The 16,410-nt window shown below is 43.6% G+C and overlaps 1 protein-coding gene across 1 annotated transcript in view; it reads right to left on the reverse strand.

Moving 5' to 3' along the window:
* Nucleotides 1-1,963: 1,963 nt before the first annotated feature.
* Nucleotides 1,964-16,410, reverse strand: part of ELP1 (elongator acetyltransferase complex subunit 1) — a 33,185-nt gene continuing 18,738 nt past the window's right edge. The window contains exons 23-36 of the mRNA XM_063180289.1: nt 15,695-15,780; nt 14,456-14,604; nt 13,493-13,616; nt 12,977-13,074; nt 11,541-11,742; nt 10,549-10,610; nt 9,944-10,006; nt 9,768-9,828; nt 9,076-9,189; nt 8,316-8,427; nt 7,099-7,226; nt 6,553-6,707; nt 5,477-5,555; nt 1,964-4,503 (exon numbers count right to left, since the gene is read on the reverse strand). Coding sequence (XP_063036359.1) covers nt 4,436-4,503; nt 5,477-5,555; nt 6,553-6,707; nt 7,099-7,226; nt 8,316-8,427; nt 9,076-9,189; nt 9,768-9,828; nt 9,944-10,006; nt 10,549-10,610; nt 11,541-11,742; nt 12,977-13,074; nt 13,493-13,616; nt 14,456-14,604; nt 15,695-15,780 — 1,501 coding nt within the window. The 3' untranslated portion in view covers nt 1,964-4,435. The remainder of the gene's footprint in view (nt 4,504-5,476; nt 5,556-6,552; nt 6,708-7,098; nt 7,227-8,315; nt 8,428-9,075; nt 9,190-9,767; nt 9,829-9,943; nt 10,007-10,548; nt 10,611-11,540; nt 11,743-12,976; nt 13,075-13,492; nt 13,617-14,455; nt 14,605-15,694; nt 15,781-16,410) is intronic.

Raw genomic sequence — 16,410 nt, forward strand, 5'->3', positions numbered from 1 at the left:
CACATTCTCTAGGGAGAGGGTGTCCTCTTCTTCCATTCCCCCATGCAGCAGCATGTTGCTGTACCCACTCAAATGGGGCAAATAATAAGCAGATGTTGCTGGAAAATAATAAAGATGTTTCTGTCATAAAGTTATTCCCAAAAATGTGCTCTTTCAACCTGGTATGCAAGAAGCCAAACCGCACAGAGGATCACATTTATTTCATGCTTGTGCAGAGATGGGTGCTGGCTGGTGAATCCACAGAGCTAGCACACCCAGTTCTAGCCAAGCAGTGTAGCTAAGATATTTTCAAAATATCTAAGTCTGGACTTACCTGATGTCTAAATACCTGCCAACTCAATAGCTATTGGACAATCTTTTGCCTGCTTCAATATAAGGGTATAATGCGTTTTGAATTTATTATGCATGTTCAGTAGGTAGGATTCTTCATTTGGAGGTGGGTAGTCTAAGCCTTAGAGATATGGCTTTCACATTAAAATGAGCTAAGTTCATCTAAAGGATGCTTTTTAGCTCCTTTAGTTAATTTCAGTAAAACATGGAACCTTGCCAAATGCACGGTTTCTGTTTGTGTTCTCTTGTTTCAAAACTATTCTGCAAGACCTGCCATTTCCCCCTTTTCTGGGTCTTTAAAGTATTTATTGTTCTCCTATGACTCACTGTGCAAAATCTTAAACCATTCATCTTTCACCAGAATGGGGTACAGTAAGCTTAACAGGTGGCCATGGCCTAATTTAAAACACCAGCCACAGTTCAGCTATTGCTGACATCAGTATTAATATGTCTTAAATTACAGAATAAAGCTTAAGACAGTAAGGAACAAGGACAAAAGCACAGCCAGTCTATGAATCCATTCTTGTCACAAACTAGGGCTTCAGCTGCTCCAGAGGTAAAGTGCTAATGCTTTGCAACGGGAAGTAATTTGTACCAAGGCCAGTTGCGAATGCTAGAGAGCTGTGGTCTTCCTCATAGCAGACCCAGGCCAGAAAGGGAAGCCATGCTTCTCCACAGTGAAATGTGCTGCTTTTGGCCCATGGCCCATCACATCTGAGTGGGAGTCATGGTTTTAGAACTTCTTGGAGCAGGTCAGAGTGAAGCATAACCCCCTGCAATCTATCTGTCTGAGAACAGCATGTAGCTTAGTCACAGTTGCCACACACTCAAATGGGGAGCACGATTCAGGGGGACAAGCCTATCTATGATGTCGTAAATCAGCAGCATCACCAGGAGAACCACTGCCACTGGGCTGACCTCAGGGTGAGGGATGGCAGCATGTCCAGCACTGTGTGAGGTCACCAGTGTATGGAAAAGGTCCGCAGGAATGGCAGCAGTGGGCACAAGCTCTCTGAAGCCAAGAAGGGGAAGCCACCTATAGGGGTAGCCTCAAGGCCACAAAGTGTCACAAGTGACTTTGTGTGTGGCTTTGCAGGTACTCACAGCCTTCCTCCAATCTTTCCTCTACAGCTGCTAAGTCCATACAGGAGACTGCGAGCAACCAAGATAACATCTCTGTTGGAAGAGAGCTGCAGAATAGCAGTATAAACTTAACACTCATCAGCCAGTGATGATAAAGCATCTCCCATCCACACCTGGCTGTAATTAGATCTCTTATGGAACTGTATTATTTTCTGTGATGTTGTTACAGAAATGAGGCCTAAAGCCAAGAAAGATGTGGTAAAGGACTTTCCATGAGATGTGCCATGAGATATGTGAAGGGATTAACATGGGCTGATGGTAGGCTGATGGGGTGACGGGTTATCCGGTGGAGGGGCAGATGACCCCTGCCCCTGCAGCCATCCCAGTGGAAAAGTGAACGGTACAACAGTTCTATTCCACCCTTATGAAAATGCCACTGGCTTTGTTCTCTCTTTGTAACTCTTAATACTAATTTACAAAGAAAGTTCTCTCCCCCTCTTCTCCGTTTACAATTGCAGTTAATAGAATATGAGACTATAGTCATCTCTGCTTCTCTCAAAAAGAATAAATTTATTCTTTGAAAGCCTCCAAGGCAGAGGATGAGAACATAACCACCTTGCAGAAAAGTCAAAGGGCTTACTCATCTCTCGCCCACAGCAGTTGCCTCTTTGGAAAGATCTGTGATTCTGACTTCATTAGAGTATACCTGGGAACACTTGTACAAAGCACTCCACACTTGTATTTAGCAGGTATGTTTATCACTGGCAAGAACTATAATCTATTGCTCCAATGAACCACATTGTGCATCTGTTCATGAAACTTCCTACTGAACTTGATGGATTTATGTTCCTTCTGTGTTTAATGAAGCTAATCAGCAGACAGGTGGAAAATATCTAACAAGAGAAACAGGCTTCCATACAGCCGTATTTGCTCAGAGGTTGAGACATTTTTAAAGTGAACTCCATATTTCTGCATTAATGGTTTACTTCAATTCCTGGTAACTGCGTTTGTAGGAGCCCCCACAGAATTCCTAAGAGTAAATTCAATGTGTCTGTAATGACAGTAACTAAAACTGAGTATATTTCAAGATTACAGGCATCACTAAGGAAGTAAAAGAACATGGCAGCAGAAATCAAGGGAAAGCTGACTCCTAGCTGCTGCTGAGAAGATATTAAGGTCCAGCAACTGCAGAAGTAGTAAGAAGGATATTCCCCCTTGAGGCTCACCCACACCAGGTGCTGCTCCCAGCTCTACTGCTCCTTATTCCAAGTTCACTCAGGAGGGAAAGGTGTAGGGGAAGACAGTAAGAATTTGAAGAATGATGTATAAGACTGGTCTTCACTTGGATGGCAGATTTTTGCCTTGGTGGGAGAACAAGAAAGCATGCCTAACACAAAAGGGTCCTTGGCTTTCACCATCACCATGATGAAAAAACCAAAGAAATCGTACCCACTCTTAGGCACAAGCATGAATCCTCAGTAAGCCAGTGGCAATTTTATCTTTTCTTGTGTTCTCTTTCTAAACAATAGGTTCAGTTGTGCAAGACCTCAGCATTTCTTAGCATCAGATTCAGGAATGTCAGGAATTACTAGTGTCAGTGTCACATTTCAGCTGCAGGGCCAGAGTGCTTTGCACAGAAGCACAGACTCTCCAGATGTGGTAGATGGCTTATGACTTCACCAGGGACTATGCTCTGCTACCATTTTGAAGACCCGGTCCTGTGAAACAGTCTTGTCCTGTAAATACTTTCATGTGTTTTGCCATCTCAAAAGGCATTACTCTTGGAGAATCTCTTTCCAGTGTAGTCACACTATTTGACAACAGGCTTAAGTCACCCCCACACAACCCAGAACAGGCCAGGCAACTCAGAAAAACTGGAGATGTGCTCCAATGCTTCACACTGAAAAAAGACTTCACACTTTTACCACTCTCCTCCATCCAGCAAGCTCAAGCCAGCACAACACAGACAGTGCAAGACTAAATGGCCAGTCCAATCTGATGGAGTTCTTGCCACACAAGAAGTTACCTGCAGCACTGCACATGCTCACGGCTGTGCAGTCAGAACACAGCTGTGCCATTAAACGACTCCAACAGACAGCAAGCACCTTGTCTGTAAGGTGTTTTTCTGCAGAACCCAATGGAAATGGCCTGAACACTACAAATGCCAGGCCAAAATTAACCAAGAAGGGGATGCTGCCACTGAGAGGGCTTCCAGTTTCATCTCCTTCCTCTGCTCCCAGAACTACTGCTGTTATTTCTTGCATCAGATGACAGTATTCTGAGGTAAAACCTAATTCTCAGTACAAGATCAGTTTCCAGATGACACAGTTCTGCAATAATGCTGTGCACTATTGCACTATTATCAGGATACAGCGGCTGATCGGTCAGTGCCATAAAGCACCATTACTTTATCTTCTTTGATGTCAGATAATTAGGGTAGTATTACCCAGCAGAGTGAAACACCAACACCACTGTCCTGTTTTTATTCGTGTTTTCCTCTGTCCAAGACACCCTGGTGTGATCAGGCCCAGTTTCAATACAATGGCTGTTGGCACTGCAGCATTCACTCTGATATAACAAAGCAATAATGAAAATCTGGTATCAGCAACACCCAGCTTCAGCAGAAAAGACACAAAATTTGTTTGGCAACTGCAGGAATTTGCTATTGGTACAGTCTTGCAGGTGAGTTCTCTAAAGCAGGCTGAAGTGCTTAAAATGTGGCCTGTTATCATAGCAGATATCAACTCTGGGAGGTAGGGATGGCAGTGAAGATAACCCATCCAACACTGGTGGGATTGCTTCATCCAGAAGGGGGAACAGTGGTAGGAGCTGTCAGAGCTGCATATCCTTTTGCTCCCCAGCCTCACAAGCCACCTCTGCACCAGGTGGAGGGACCCTTCACTTCCACAGCCCTAGGAACAGTGTATCAGAAATACCAGAACAGCAACGCCTTCTGCAAAGATATAATGAAATTATATGAAAAGTTAGAGTTCGGAGTCCACAGAGATTCCTTGGCTTCTGGTTACTGGAGAAGATGCAGCTTCCATTGCACATTTTTATTGAATTTTGGTGGAGTCAGTACTTCTGGATCTGAAAGACAAATGGAGCAAGTGTCAGAACAGGGAGTAACAGCATACAGTTTCTTCAAGAGCTGTCAACTACTTTTGTCCACTTTTCTTAAATCAAAGGATGCTGAGAAATCTCTTGACATCTATAATTTCCCTGTAGTGACTGATAACCAGCCTGTACAGAACAGCGTCCTCAGAAGACCTGCTTTCACCAGGAAACGTCTGGGCACACCAAGTCCCCTCTTAACAGTTAAGTGTCACTGTTCAGAACGAGGAGGCACAGGCACAAAGCCACAACCATTAGTGGCACAAAGCAGAACCCAATTCATTCACCTGTCATTGGCCCATCATGCGTCACAGTGAGCTCCTTCTGGAGTGAGTAAGAGCTTTTTCTGAAGCCAACCCTGGCAAGTGGCAATAGACAGGTTGCATCTATAGATTCATCAGAGGATCTCCCCAGGCAATTTCAGGACTAGCAGGGAAAGAAGATGTAGGACTAGGGGAGAGATGGAAGACTGAGGAATTGGGACCACCCTTTGCCAGGTCTCTCAGCCCTAATTTTGTATTCACTGCAAGGACTTCGAGAAAGCAAAGTGACATGACAGACTGTAGCCTGGTCTGGTCAAGGGCCTGGCCTGACTGCCAAAGGCAGAGAGAAAAATTCAGCAGGTAAGTTACAAGAAGAATTATCTAACACGCTCTTTAAGAAATCAGATTTTCAATTCCCTCACAACACACACAGTAACCCAAGAACAGTTGAGATATTTTAGCACAGGAGACAGTTTTAGAACATGAATTCAGAGCAAAATAAACTTTATTAAGAAAGCTGCTCACTTGCCACAAGGCAGGATGGCACACCTATAAAGAAAAGCGAGGAACCACCACAGCTGAGTAACTGGTACAGTTGTTGGCAGGTAGCAGTGTTTGGAGAGCCACCAAGCCCACTAACCTCCCTGACATTTCACACCCAAACTTAATTCAGAGACTCAACTAACCTTGTACAACAGGAGGCATCATCCTCTTTTGCTGATAAGCAGCCATAATGCTGTTTGCAGTTGAATTGGGTCCCAGGACCTGTAAGAAGAAATAGCCATTTTCCAACCTGAACAATGCAAGGCACAAGCAGGGACACCCTCAAAGGAAACTCTGCTATGATTGTCCAAAACCAGGAGACCTCACAGTACAAAGTGAACAGGATCAAAGTGTGATCGGTGTGATCAAAGCCCAGCAATGTCTCAGAAAAGTTAATACAGAGGCAGAAAGAGAGAATTGCTTTCACACAGCTTTTCATGACACAGAACTCTTATCCAGCACCTACTTCTTCACAGCACCATAAATGTCATGATTCAGCAGGACCGACTTCATTACAGCACCACCAATATTTAAAGTTCATCTGGGAGTCTCTGTTCCCTGTCATACAGAACAATTTTAGTCTGTCTTTAAGAGTCCTGCTAATCAGCAGTTGGGGGGAAGATATTGGGGAACATTTTGTGTTCACCATAAATGCTCAGAAACACTTATTAGAAATAAAAACTTTTACTCTGGAAGGGAACTAACTAAAGCCCTTGTGATTTCCTTATTCTGCATTAAGCTGAAGCTTAGAAGCCTGACATAACCCTTCTTTATGTAACTTACTTCTTATGATATATGGTTCAGACTTAATTGACCAATCCAGTAGTTTTTCACTTCACAAGACCTACTCTACTCCAGTACACTTCTACCATTAGGCCTAAAAAAGAGAGAGTGTTCCCATATTTTACAAATTGCTTAAGATGGAGCTTACAAAAACAAGTCACCACTAGGACAAGGCAACACAATCCTCAGAAGACCTCATCACATCCAATGTGGCACTCAGTGCAGGGGTGACAGTAGACTATACATGTTGTACCCATCTAGAGTGTACTGAATCAGCAGGTCCTGCCCAGAATATCTACTGAACCTCTAACAGAAAGAAACCCCAGATTTTGAAAGCCATGGAAGGATTCCAGGGTCTGTGCTGGAGAATGCAAAATACTGTTAAACACTTGATACTGTCTAGTGAGAATGAAAGGTGCTGTAGGTGAGCACAGACCAGGCTGACAGAGCTCTGTTGCAGGTCTGGAGTCCAGATTTCTGGGACCGAGGTCTCCATCAACTGCAAAACCTCTTCCAGGACTTGCTGCAGTGCCCCAGCTTGCTCATCATAACCAAAGAGCACAAGCTGCTTCAGAAGGATGTGTATCTCTCCTGCAGGAGGGAACAGAAGCAATAAAATAGCAATCAACACAGGTATACTAAATAAACAGCTGCATTTCTTTGCTATCAGCATACAGGAAGGAGAGCAGTAACTCAGAACTGGTTCTGTTCCTACTGAGCCCCTACAGCGTCCGAGAACAAAAACAAGACAAATCTGAAATGGTACACAGAAGGCTTCTTTTCTCTGCTCCCAACTTCAAACGCAGAGAGTTCAGATTATTCTGAGCACAGAGGCAGATTAAATAAACCAATGTTCAATGCAGAGAGCTGTATGGACCAGGCAGCTTTTCTCTACAGCATACACAGTAAGAACAAGCACAGTACCTTAGCTGTCCTCATCCTCACAAGCTGCAGCATGGATTAAGATCACCAATTATCCTACCTTTCACAGCCTCAACAGCACGAACACTCTCTCCCAGGACTTCCAGAAGGGCAATATCTTCAAAAGGACTCCCCTCCTTCAGGCTGTATCTCTTACGCTCTGCCTTGCGTCGGTTCTTTGAGGATCGCCTGGAAAGAGCACGTTCAGTTACAGTGTGCATGAAGCTTGTCACTCAAGTCCTTGCCTTCTCCAGTGACAGAGGACTGTGTGTAACCTTACGTGCTCTGACAATATTTTCAGCTCTATTTAACCAATATACTTACTGGTCTGAAACACAAGATAGGAATCAAGCTGTTTCTCTACTCCAAAAAGGACTGCTCCATGTTCCAGCAAGGTTAAAGCATGTGAACAACACAAAGCAGGAGCTGGTCTAAGCACAAAGCAGTAGTCACTATCAGGCAAAGTTGAGGTCCACTTAAAACACTGGTGGCCAGGGTCTGTGCTTGGCTGTGATCATTTTAATTTCTGCCATCTCCAGAGCCTGCTCAGCTCCTAACCATAATCACAGGAAAGCAACTTCTTTCACAGACTAGACCTACTTGCATAATGTTCCTAAGTGATCCGCACACTTATGCTGAATACTAAGGCAGCATTCTCCTTCTTTTTTACATCTGGTCCACAAGAAAAAAAAAAGTGTCTAAAATGTGCACACTTTCCCCACAACTATATTCTTTCACAATTCAGCCAGGGGATTCAGAAGTGGTCCCAGAGACTACACCAGCCTGACCAGCCTGTAACACACCCCATCCCACACTGCAGCTCATACTACTGAGAGCATTCACAAACAATGCACACAACCACTGTGGGAAGACATTGGTATGAGATTTAGTAGCAAATCCCACACACCAAGTGTGAAACCTGGGCCAAAGAACACAAGGCATGCGCACAAGCTGCTAATGTTTGCGAGGCTCTGCCTGTATTCTCTGGCTAACTTTCTACAGCCAGCCATTCTGGCCATATGCCCAACATCCATGGGAGCCAGAACCCACCCAGAGTCCGTGCTCTCAGCTCTTCTGCTCTTCCTGTTGCACTAGTACCTTTTGGCTTTTTCTGCTCTTTCCCTTCCAATGAGAGCTAAAATAACCATCAAATGCCTGTAATTAAAGCAGCTACAAGGCATGCACAGCTGCAGGAGGAGCAAGCCAAGCTTGAGCAAGCTAACCTCCTGAATGCTGATGCCAGAACAGTCACTACCTGACTTGAAGGCAGATACCTACGCTGATATTCTTGAATTGCTGTGTGTATATTTGCTGTTCATGTCACTGGCTGTCATAACACTGCTGGTTTCAGAAAAAAGCTCCAATTCCGGGCAATTTGGCACTTCATAATCTGCAAAACATAACAACGGTCACAGTATGGAAAAAGGTCAGAATTATTTCAAGCTTTCTGATTGATCTGTGTAGCTTGCTGGAAGAGTCATTCTACCTGCTGGTGTTCTGAAGCTTTATGGCTCCCAAATTCACTGAGCCAGCACACAAGAGGAAACAGTAATTGTGAGAACAACACTGCTCCTCCACCCTGGTGGGGATCGTGATATTGAACAGCACAATAAAAGGGATGATAATCTCAGTGCAGCAGAACTGGACTAGGACACAGCATTCTGCTTTCAGAGAATTCCCTGAGCCTGTGTCAGTGGGCAGGTGAATATGCCTATAGGTACTTGGCACAGAGGACATGCTCAGCACTGTCTCACCCAGTCAAGGTGGTACTGTGGAGACAATGCTGTGTCATTTTGAAGAGCTTTCAGGTGCATTTTCTTTGCGTGAAAGCTGTGACCCAAGGAAGAGCTGAAAATACAAGAGTAACCACACTCCAAATACGGAGTGAGGAGGGGTTGAGAAGGGTGCTGTTTTACTCCTGTAGGTCCCATTGGAGCTAAAGGAGAGCATAGCTCCATCACAGCAAACAGAAACCACACATAAAAACATGATCACAGTTACTTATGTAGGAAAAAGTCATACACAATTCAATACCAACCCTGCAGGTTCTCACAGGCCTTCTCCTTCAGCTCTCGCACCACTTGCAGGCGACTCTTATGGCGAAGAAATGCTGTTTTCTGGGAATCTAGGAAGATCAGCTGACTTTTCTGAGCTGATCATTAAGAAAATCAAAACATAAACATTTGTGCAAGAGAAACAGAAAAGCATTTTTTACACAAGCACAGTCCTTCAACAACCTCAGAAAAAAAATCCCTCAACTCATAAAGCATGAAAAAGAAGGACAAGCAATAGTAATAAAACATTCTTCCTGAATGGAAGGGAGAATAAAGCTATCAAATAATTTTTTTATTTCCAAAACCTACTCATCAAAGCTTACAGTACAGATAGCCATTTTCCTGGTCCATAGCTCTGCTGCCACATATGCTTTGGAACAAGGACTTTTCTGCTTGTTCATGGATATGCAGACACGGACCTCTTTGCAGCTTTTGACTGTGTAGTCTGGAAAAGCTCCAAAGGAGCCTGACTAAGCTAAAAAGGTCCCATGACACTGCAGGGCTTCAAGATGAACTGAGGACAGCCAAACGCAGATAACTGAGCAGCATCAATTAGGTGGAAACAAAGTATCCTTCCATACACCTTCCAGTACTGAAATGCTGCGACTTCCCGCAGACCCAGCAAAGATCTTCTTTAGCCTCTACAGCACAGAGAAATATTCTAGCACAGACTCACCTTCCAAAATAGCAGGTTTCAAGTTGGTTTCCAATATATCCAGCCTACCATACTTGTGAATCTGGATCAGGGAAAGAGAAGGTATCATTCAAGGATCTAACCCACACCACATCCCTCTGTTTTTGCACTCTAAAGATTTATTTCCACTTCTGTTATTATAGTTTGAAATGTCTTACCAGTCTCAAAGCCTCTTCCCAAAGAGCCCCTTCTAAGAGCAGGAGAACAGCCTCTTCATAGTCCTAGAAGGAAAGAGCAACCACGGGTTGCTGCTGCTGCTAGCAAGACATGTTCAGGTAGAAGCTATTCAGATGGCTATTTCTACACAGCAGTATCCCAGTCAAGAGAGGAAAACACTACTATGCCAGCTAATTCAAGGTGTTGATGACATAAAAGCCCAAACAAGCAAACAAAACCCACAAACCAACTCAGCAAATCTATGTTACTTCTCCCACACTAAGGGGAAATCCCTCTGGAACTCTGTCTTCCTTATTCCAGTCCTCATGCTTCAGCTCCCTGAGACAAAACAGAGCTGAAACATTTTTCGTATCAAAGCATGGGAGGCTTTACAAGTGGAAAAACTCAGAGACACAGCATTTATCCCCAGCCTGCTCATGGCATCACCCAGGCCTGCTCTGCCCTCCCCAAGGGGGCCCTTGGCAGAATGTTTTGCTGTCAGCATGCATGGAGTCACATGTGGTGCAGAACAGAGGAAACACAGATGGTGTATCTGACTGACAATACTGGGCATTACTGGTCACAGGCAGGAGGGTGATGACATTACCTGAGTGTACTGCTCCAGGAGTATGGCTGCCTCTGCATACTTTCTCTGTTCAACTAGTTTTCCTACAAGAAAAAGTGGAGTTTCAGCTTCTCAGAAAAACCTAGATTTTTGTGCCAGAAAACTACAAAGTAGAGGAAAAATCCCACTCACTGAGAGACTTTCTATCTGCTCACACATGTACTCAATTGCTAAATTACAGCTGTAATTTAAAAAGGGCACCATAAAAAAGTATTAAAGGCATGAAGGATTTAAATCACATTGACCAAAAAAGCAAATACTGGGGTATCTGACTCTGGAAGAGTAGACTTCCAGAAGCCATACTCCCTCTGTGTTAAGTGGCCCTTCATAAACTCTGCCTCTGAGAAATGATGCTCCATTCTCTTGCTGAAATATAGGTCCACCAGGTCCACAACACACTTCATGTCTGACCTGTGCTAGTGAGTACAAATTCTGCGACCAGCTATCTTCCTCTCCTTAGGACAGCACACAGCTTTATGTATCAGCTGGTCCTAGCTGCTAGCTGGCTTCAAGGAGAAAACAAGATGCAGCTCCAAATTATCCAACAGCCTTGAAGGTTGATGAATAGGCACAGCACTTGCACCAGTTAATGTCTAGAGGCCTCAGTTACATCAGACACTTCAGTGCACGTCCATTCCTTGGGGTTAACTAATGAGGCAATTTGGAAGAGCAGTCTGGCAACCAGCTGCAAGGGAACAATGCAAGAAGCAGTCAGCACCGGGCAGCCAAGGACGCAGTTTGCTTGGCAGCTTCTGTGTTGCCTACCAATTCAGCTTCAGCATCTTTTGGTTCTTTTGAGAGACAAAGGTCATGTGCAAATGCACAAACCTTGGGGAAACATGGGATCTTTGTTCTCATTTAAGAAAACCGCTGCTGAATAATGAAGCTTTCATTGAATTTTAGGAAAAATTGAAGTGAACCATAAATAACAGCAGCCACTCTGCTCTGCACATTTACATCTCTTCAAGGCCTACCTGCCATGCTCTGTGCCAGGCTGGACAGCTTATCCTTTGTGTAACCAAGCTGTGATGCCATGCACAGGGCTTGTTGCCAGCTGCCACTGCTCTGAAAAGCATCAAGTGCTTTTGCAAAGATGCCAGCACGAGCAAATATCAATGCAGCCTGTTCATACAGCTGCTTCTGAATCAAGTACTCCCCATATGCATCACTGATATCCTGAAAGACAGGGACCAAAAAAAAGAAAAAAAAAAAAGAAAAAAAAGAAAAAAAGGAAAAAGAAAAAATAAAAAAAAAACAAAAAAAAAAAAAGGAAAAAAAAAGAAAAAAAAGAAAGGTCAGTAGCAGTCCTCCATTGGTAAAAATGGAGGCTCATCAACAAAAGCCTCTTACCCAGCTTCTCCAAGGAATTTCTAGGCATGAAGTTTCTACCTCATTTCAAACTATCAAACCAAGGGCTGATGATCAGCACATGAAGATACTTCACAGAGCTACAGTAATGTGACACAGGGGTGGTACCTGATTCTCCAAACCAAATGCTGGGTAAATTAGATACTACAGGAAACCAGACCCTTCCTCCTCACCCACATGAGCAGTTTTTGTTAGAATATCTCTCTGAATCAACCTACTTTAGGAAACAAACACTGGCACAAGGGAACACACAAGCTCTGTAACTCTACAGGCACAGGCTACTCAAAGCTCACTATCTCCACGAAGAAGGGGTAAGTGGATTTCACTGGAAGGATACAGGGGGAATAATAAATTACTTCCAAGGAGTCACTCAGAAACAGATCTCCCTCATGAATAAAGACTCCTTTTTGCTTTCACTGTACTGCAAATAGACCAATTTTCTCTTTTTCCTCTCTCACTCAACTCCTCCTTGTACAAAGGCTTGTGTGTTTGAGTATTTACAGTATCTACATTAGCTTATATTAAATGTATTTAACATTTTATCTCAACCTTGGACAAGCTGAAGTTCTTCAGTAATACTGAAACCAGTAAGGGACACTATGTACTAGGAAACAGCACATCCAAAAGTGTCCAAGTTCTTCAGCACTTTTCAGAATAGTTTAAGGATAACAAATTGTCCCCACACAATCTGCAAGCCACACAGAGGTCAAAACAGGGAGAACTCTTCCTGAGGTTATGAGTTATTCAGCACACTACAAGATAGTGCAGCAGAAGAAACAGGACTTCCAGGTGCTCTCTGAGTCACAGGATCAAAGGAATAACAACCATTGATGACCAGTCACACAGGGTTAGTGCTGAGAGTCATTCCAGCTGTTATCTCAGAAGAGGGTCTCAGACAGCACTGGAAGAGCAACGACCTACAGAGCTTGAACACATGCAGCTGCAGTTTCTTTCCTGCCCTCATGCAAGGTGCTGAGGAGATCCAAACACATTCATAAGGGAATATAAACCTTTGACACTGCACTGTCATGAGCTTACACACCTTGTACTCCTGAGTGCTAGAGGGGTACAGCTTCAAAGCCTCCGAATACAGATTCTGATCCTTCACCAAGTTCAGAAATTCAGAGAAGTGTTCAGGACCTGCAGAAATAATTTACTTTTTGTAAAAATTAAGGAGAAAGTACATGGCTCCCAGACAGTCTGGGTTCACAACATGAAGAATCAACTAGAGGTGCCTGGGTGGAAGACCCCCCATTCTACTACTGTAAAATCAAAGCGTTCACTTCCTTGAGGTTTTGCATCAAGAGATATTAACCAGGCACAATTCACTTGAACAGGAATAACACAAGACTTCACGTGCTTCATGACCACAGAAGAGTAAACACTTCTTTCTTCCCACGCAAACCTACAGTACAAAAAGCAAGTAGCAGAAGTTCACCACCCATTACCAGATGGGAAGATGATCTTGTAAAATCCTTCTCTTTCTTCAGTTATTTCCACTGAAAGGCTCTCCCAAACGGACATGTTACACTGCAGAAATCCTCCTTAGGACACCTACCACATTTGCTGAGGTGGCCAAGAGCTTTTGTGTATCTCTTCAAGTGTCTGTCTATTGTATATCGCTGATAATTGGTTTCCATCTTCCGGAGGGCATTTAAGAAGGGCAAGTATTCTTTTGGGTCCTGTAAAGAAAAATAAAAATGGCAATTGAATTAATCTGCTAAAATCCTTATTTGCCCCCATCTTCACAAACAGACAGTCCCATATTTGAAAAAAATATGGTAACACACTAAAAAAGGCTTTTTCCCCCCCAAATGTAAGCCATCTTAATCGATTTGTGCACATACTCTTGCCAGAAATTACTAACTCGAATTACCAGGCTCCCACATGGACTTCAACACTATCTAAAGGCTGGCAACATTTAAAATTCAAGCCTATGTGTCATATCAAGTGTTGTTTTCTATTATCTATGATTATGTATACATTTGCAGAACATAAGGTTGATCAACTTCCCCACACCAAAGGTTATAAAACCTGTTAACACGAATAGGGTGTCCTAACTGATGAGCAGCAGAATTTGCTATAACATTAGAAAACTCTGAAGATGCAGATGGGCATTTCAGTTCAGAGATTTCACATTAAACCCACATGCTATTATCATAGGAACCACTAAAGAAGCAAGAAAAAAAAGTGCAGAACTGAGAATGAAAGGCGGGCAGTTGCAAAACTTCAGATACCAATCCCTCCCTTTCCCAGAGCTACTTTGCTCTGCTGCTCTAGAACAGCACTGTTTCACCTTGAACACAAATAAATTTCCAAAGCTGTGCTCAAGAACCAAAGGATGCAGAGACATGACACTTGCCCAGCATCATCCCAAACACACACAGGGCTTCTGAGCAACTGTAATCCTGCCTGGGTAGAGAGCCATTACTACGAAAACATGCAAGCTGATCTGCAGACTACAGAGAACCTTTGAGAAAGTAGAAAAATAAGTTCCTTAGCTGGAACTATGAACCAAAACCTTTTGAGACTTTTCTGCCACCATGACGACTAAATCAAAATCATACGTCCCCAAGGAATAATCATACAATTCATTGACATCCACAAGGAAAAGCAGGTACTTTAGTGCTTCTTCTGCACTCACAGCTTGGACATCTGGCGTAATGCTTTCTGCAACAAGATAAAACAGCATATGACCTGTTACACCACCAGCAGTGGAGCCCTGCTGTGAGGAAAGGATGCGTCATCAAGCACAACCTTGACATCAGAGAGACCCCATCGGACTAACAGCTTGCTCTGCCTTGCAGAGGGGTTACTTTGCCTTTACTGGGCAACTTCAAGGACCGTCCCCAGCATAGCAGTGAGTGTGCAACTGTGATGAACTTGAAGGATCAGCACAGAATAAAAGCAAAGTTTGCTAGTTTGGGATACCAGAATCCAGAGTAGGAACCTCCTATTCCATTCTGGGAGAACTAGAGCTCCAACTGGAAAGTGAAAACAGGTCCAACTCTGGGGTAACTGCCAAAAGACTGAGTCAAAAGGGTGAGCTGGGGGTATGTAGAGCAGCCTATCTTAGCTGATATGCTGCTGTACCTAAACACATACTGGATTCAAGTCCATTTCTGGTTTTTGGCTTGCTCCATAAACAGCAACCCTAAAATAATTTTTTTGGTGAACCAGGCTAATGATCAAAGTGTTGAGGAACACATCCAGTGCAGTATTTCAGGATTCAGCTGTGCTGGGAAATCTGGCAGGTTGAGCACTGGGTGGTGAGAGCTGCAGTTTGAACTGCCAACCCCTTGCCTAGCAAAGGGGATAGAGACCTGTGAGACACAGTAGGAGCTGAGGACTGTCAGATTTTTGCAGCGATATACTGCGAGGGTATAAAAGTACTCACAGGCCCAGGGGTTTCTTTGCTTGGGTCCTCTCCTCAGGGGCAATAGCTGGAGCTGCTATTTTGTTACTTAGTTACTGCACTGAGACTAATTATATTGAGGACCAGAATGCCTGAGACTCTGATACGGGAAACTGAGGTGGAGCCAGTAAGGAATCCTGGTCTGACTGTGAGGGTAGGGGATGTAGCTGTGGGGGGTGGTCCCAGCTCAGGTGGTGCAAATGTGACTACCAGTCTGCCAGGATCCTGGATGGCCAGATGAGGAAGTTTCCCCCTTAACAGTTTTGGCTGGACAGAGAAGTTTCCTTAACATAAAGCTTCTGCAAATGACCCATTTTCAAAACTTTTGAGCTTCTGATACAAAACCTCGAAGATCGTGAACCTTCTGGAGAGCAATTTCCAGTTCTGGAGGACTTTTTTTCACATGTGCTGTCAGTATTGACAGGCAGTATCTGAAGAAAAGAGAAGAAGTGAATGAGAAAATGAGAAGGCAGAAACACAGCTTATTCCTTTTTTAAGCAGTTTGTACAAGTTCTAGTTTATGTCTTAGTAAAAAAAAAATAAAATAAACTGCTCAGGCACTGTGATCCTCCTAGAGGAAGGCAGCAAACACAGGAAAAGAAGAGAATAGACCAGAAAGGTTCTTCTATCAGCATGTCTTCCCAAACACGTCACAAAGCTGGAGGTGTGTTTTGAGTAGAATGAGCTTCCTTTACCATGCCAGCTAGCATGATGAAGGAACTCTCTCTGAAAGTTCAGATAGCTGGACATGGTTTTCCAAATGAAATCTGGCACAAAAATAGCATTTTTTAAAAAAATGACAGCTTTCTAGGGTGTTATTTGTACTTCCATACATCTCACATTTACTACTTCAAAATAGCTTTCCCAGCCAAGCAAATGCTTTGTTTTCTGAAATAGTTTGCAGGAAAGTGTCTAAATTCTCAGGGCTCAGTAGCTACTCACCACCAGTTGCTCCCCTCTCCACTGTTTAATATTAGACTGTCAATACTTTAGCACCATTTCACCAGGCATTGTTACTATCCTATTTTCCCAGCTTTTATCTTTGTCTGGTGTTGATTCAT

This window comes from Melospiza melodia, chromosome Z (genome assembly GCF_035770615.1).
Source record: "Melospiza melodia melodia isolate bMelMel2 chromosome Z, bMelMel2.pri, whole genome shotgun sequence".
NCBI classification, from domain to species: Eukaryota; Metazoa; Chordata; class Aves; order Passeriformes; family Passerellidae; genus Melospiza; species Melospiza melodia.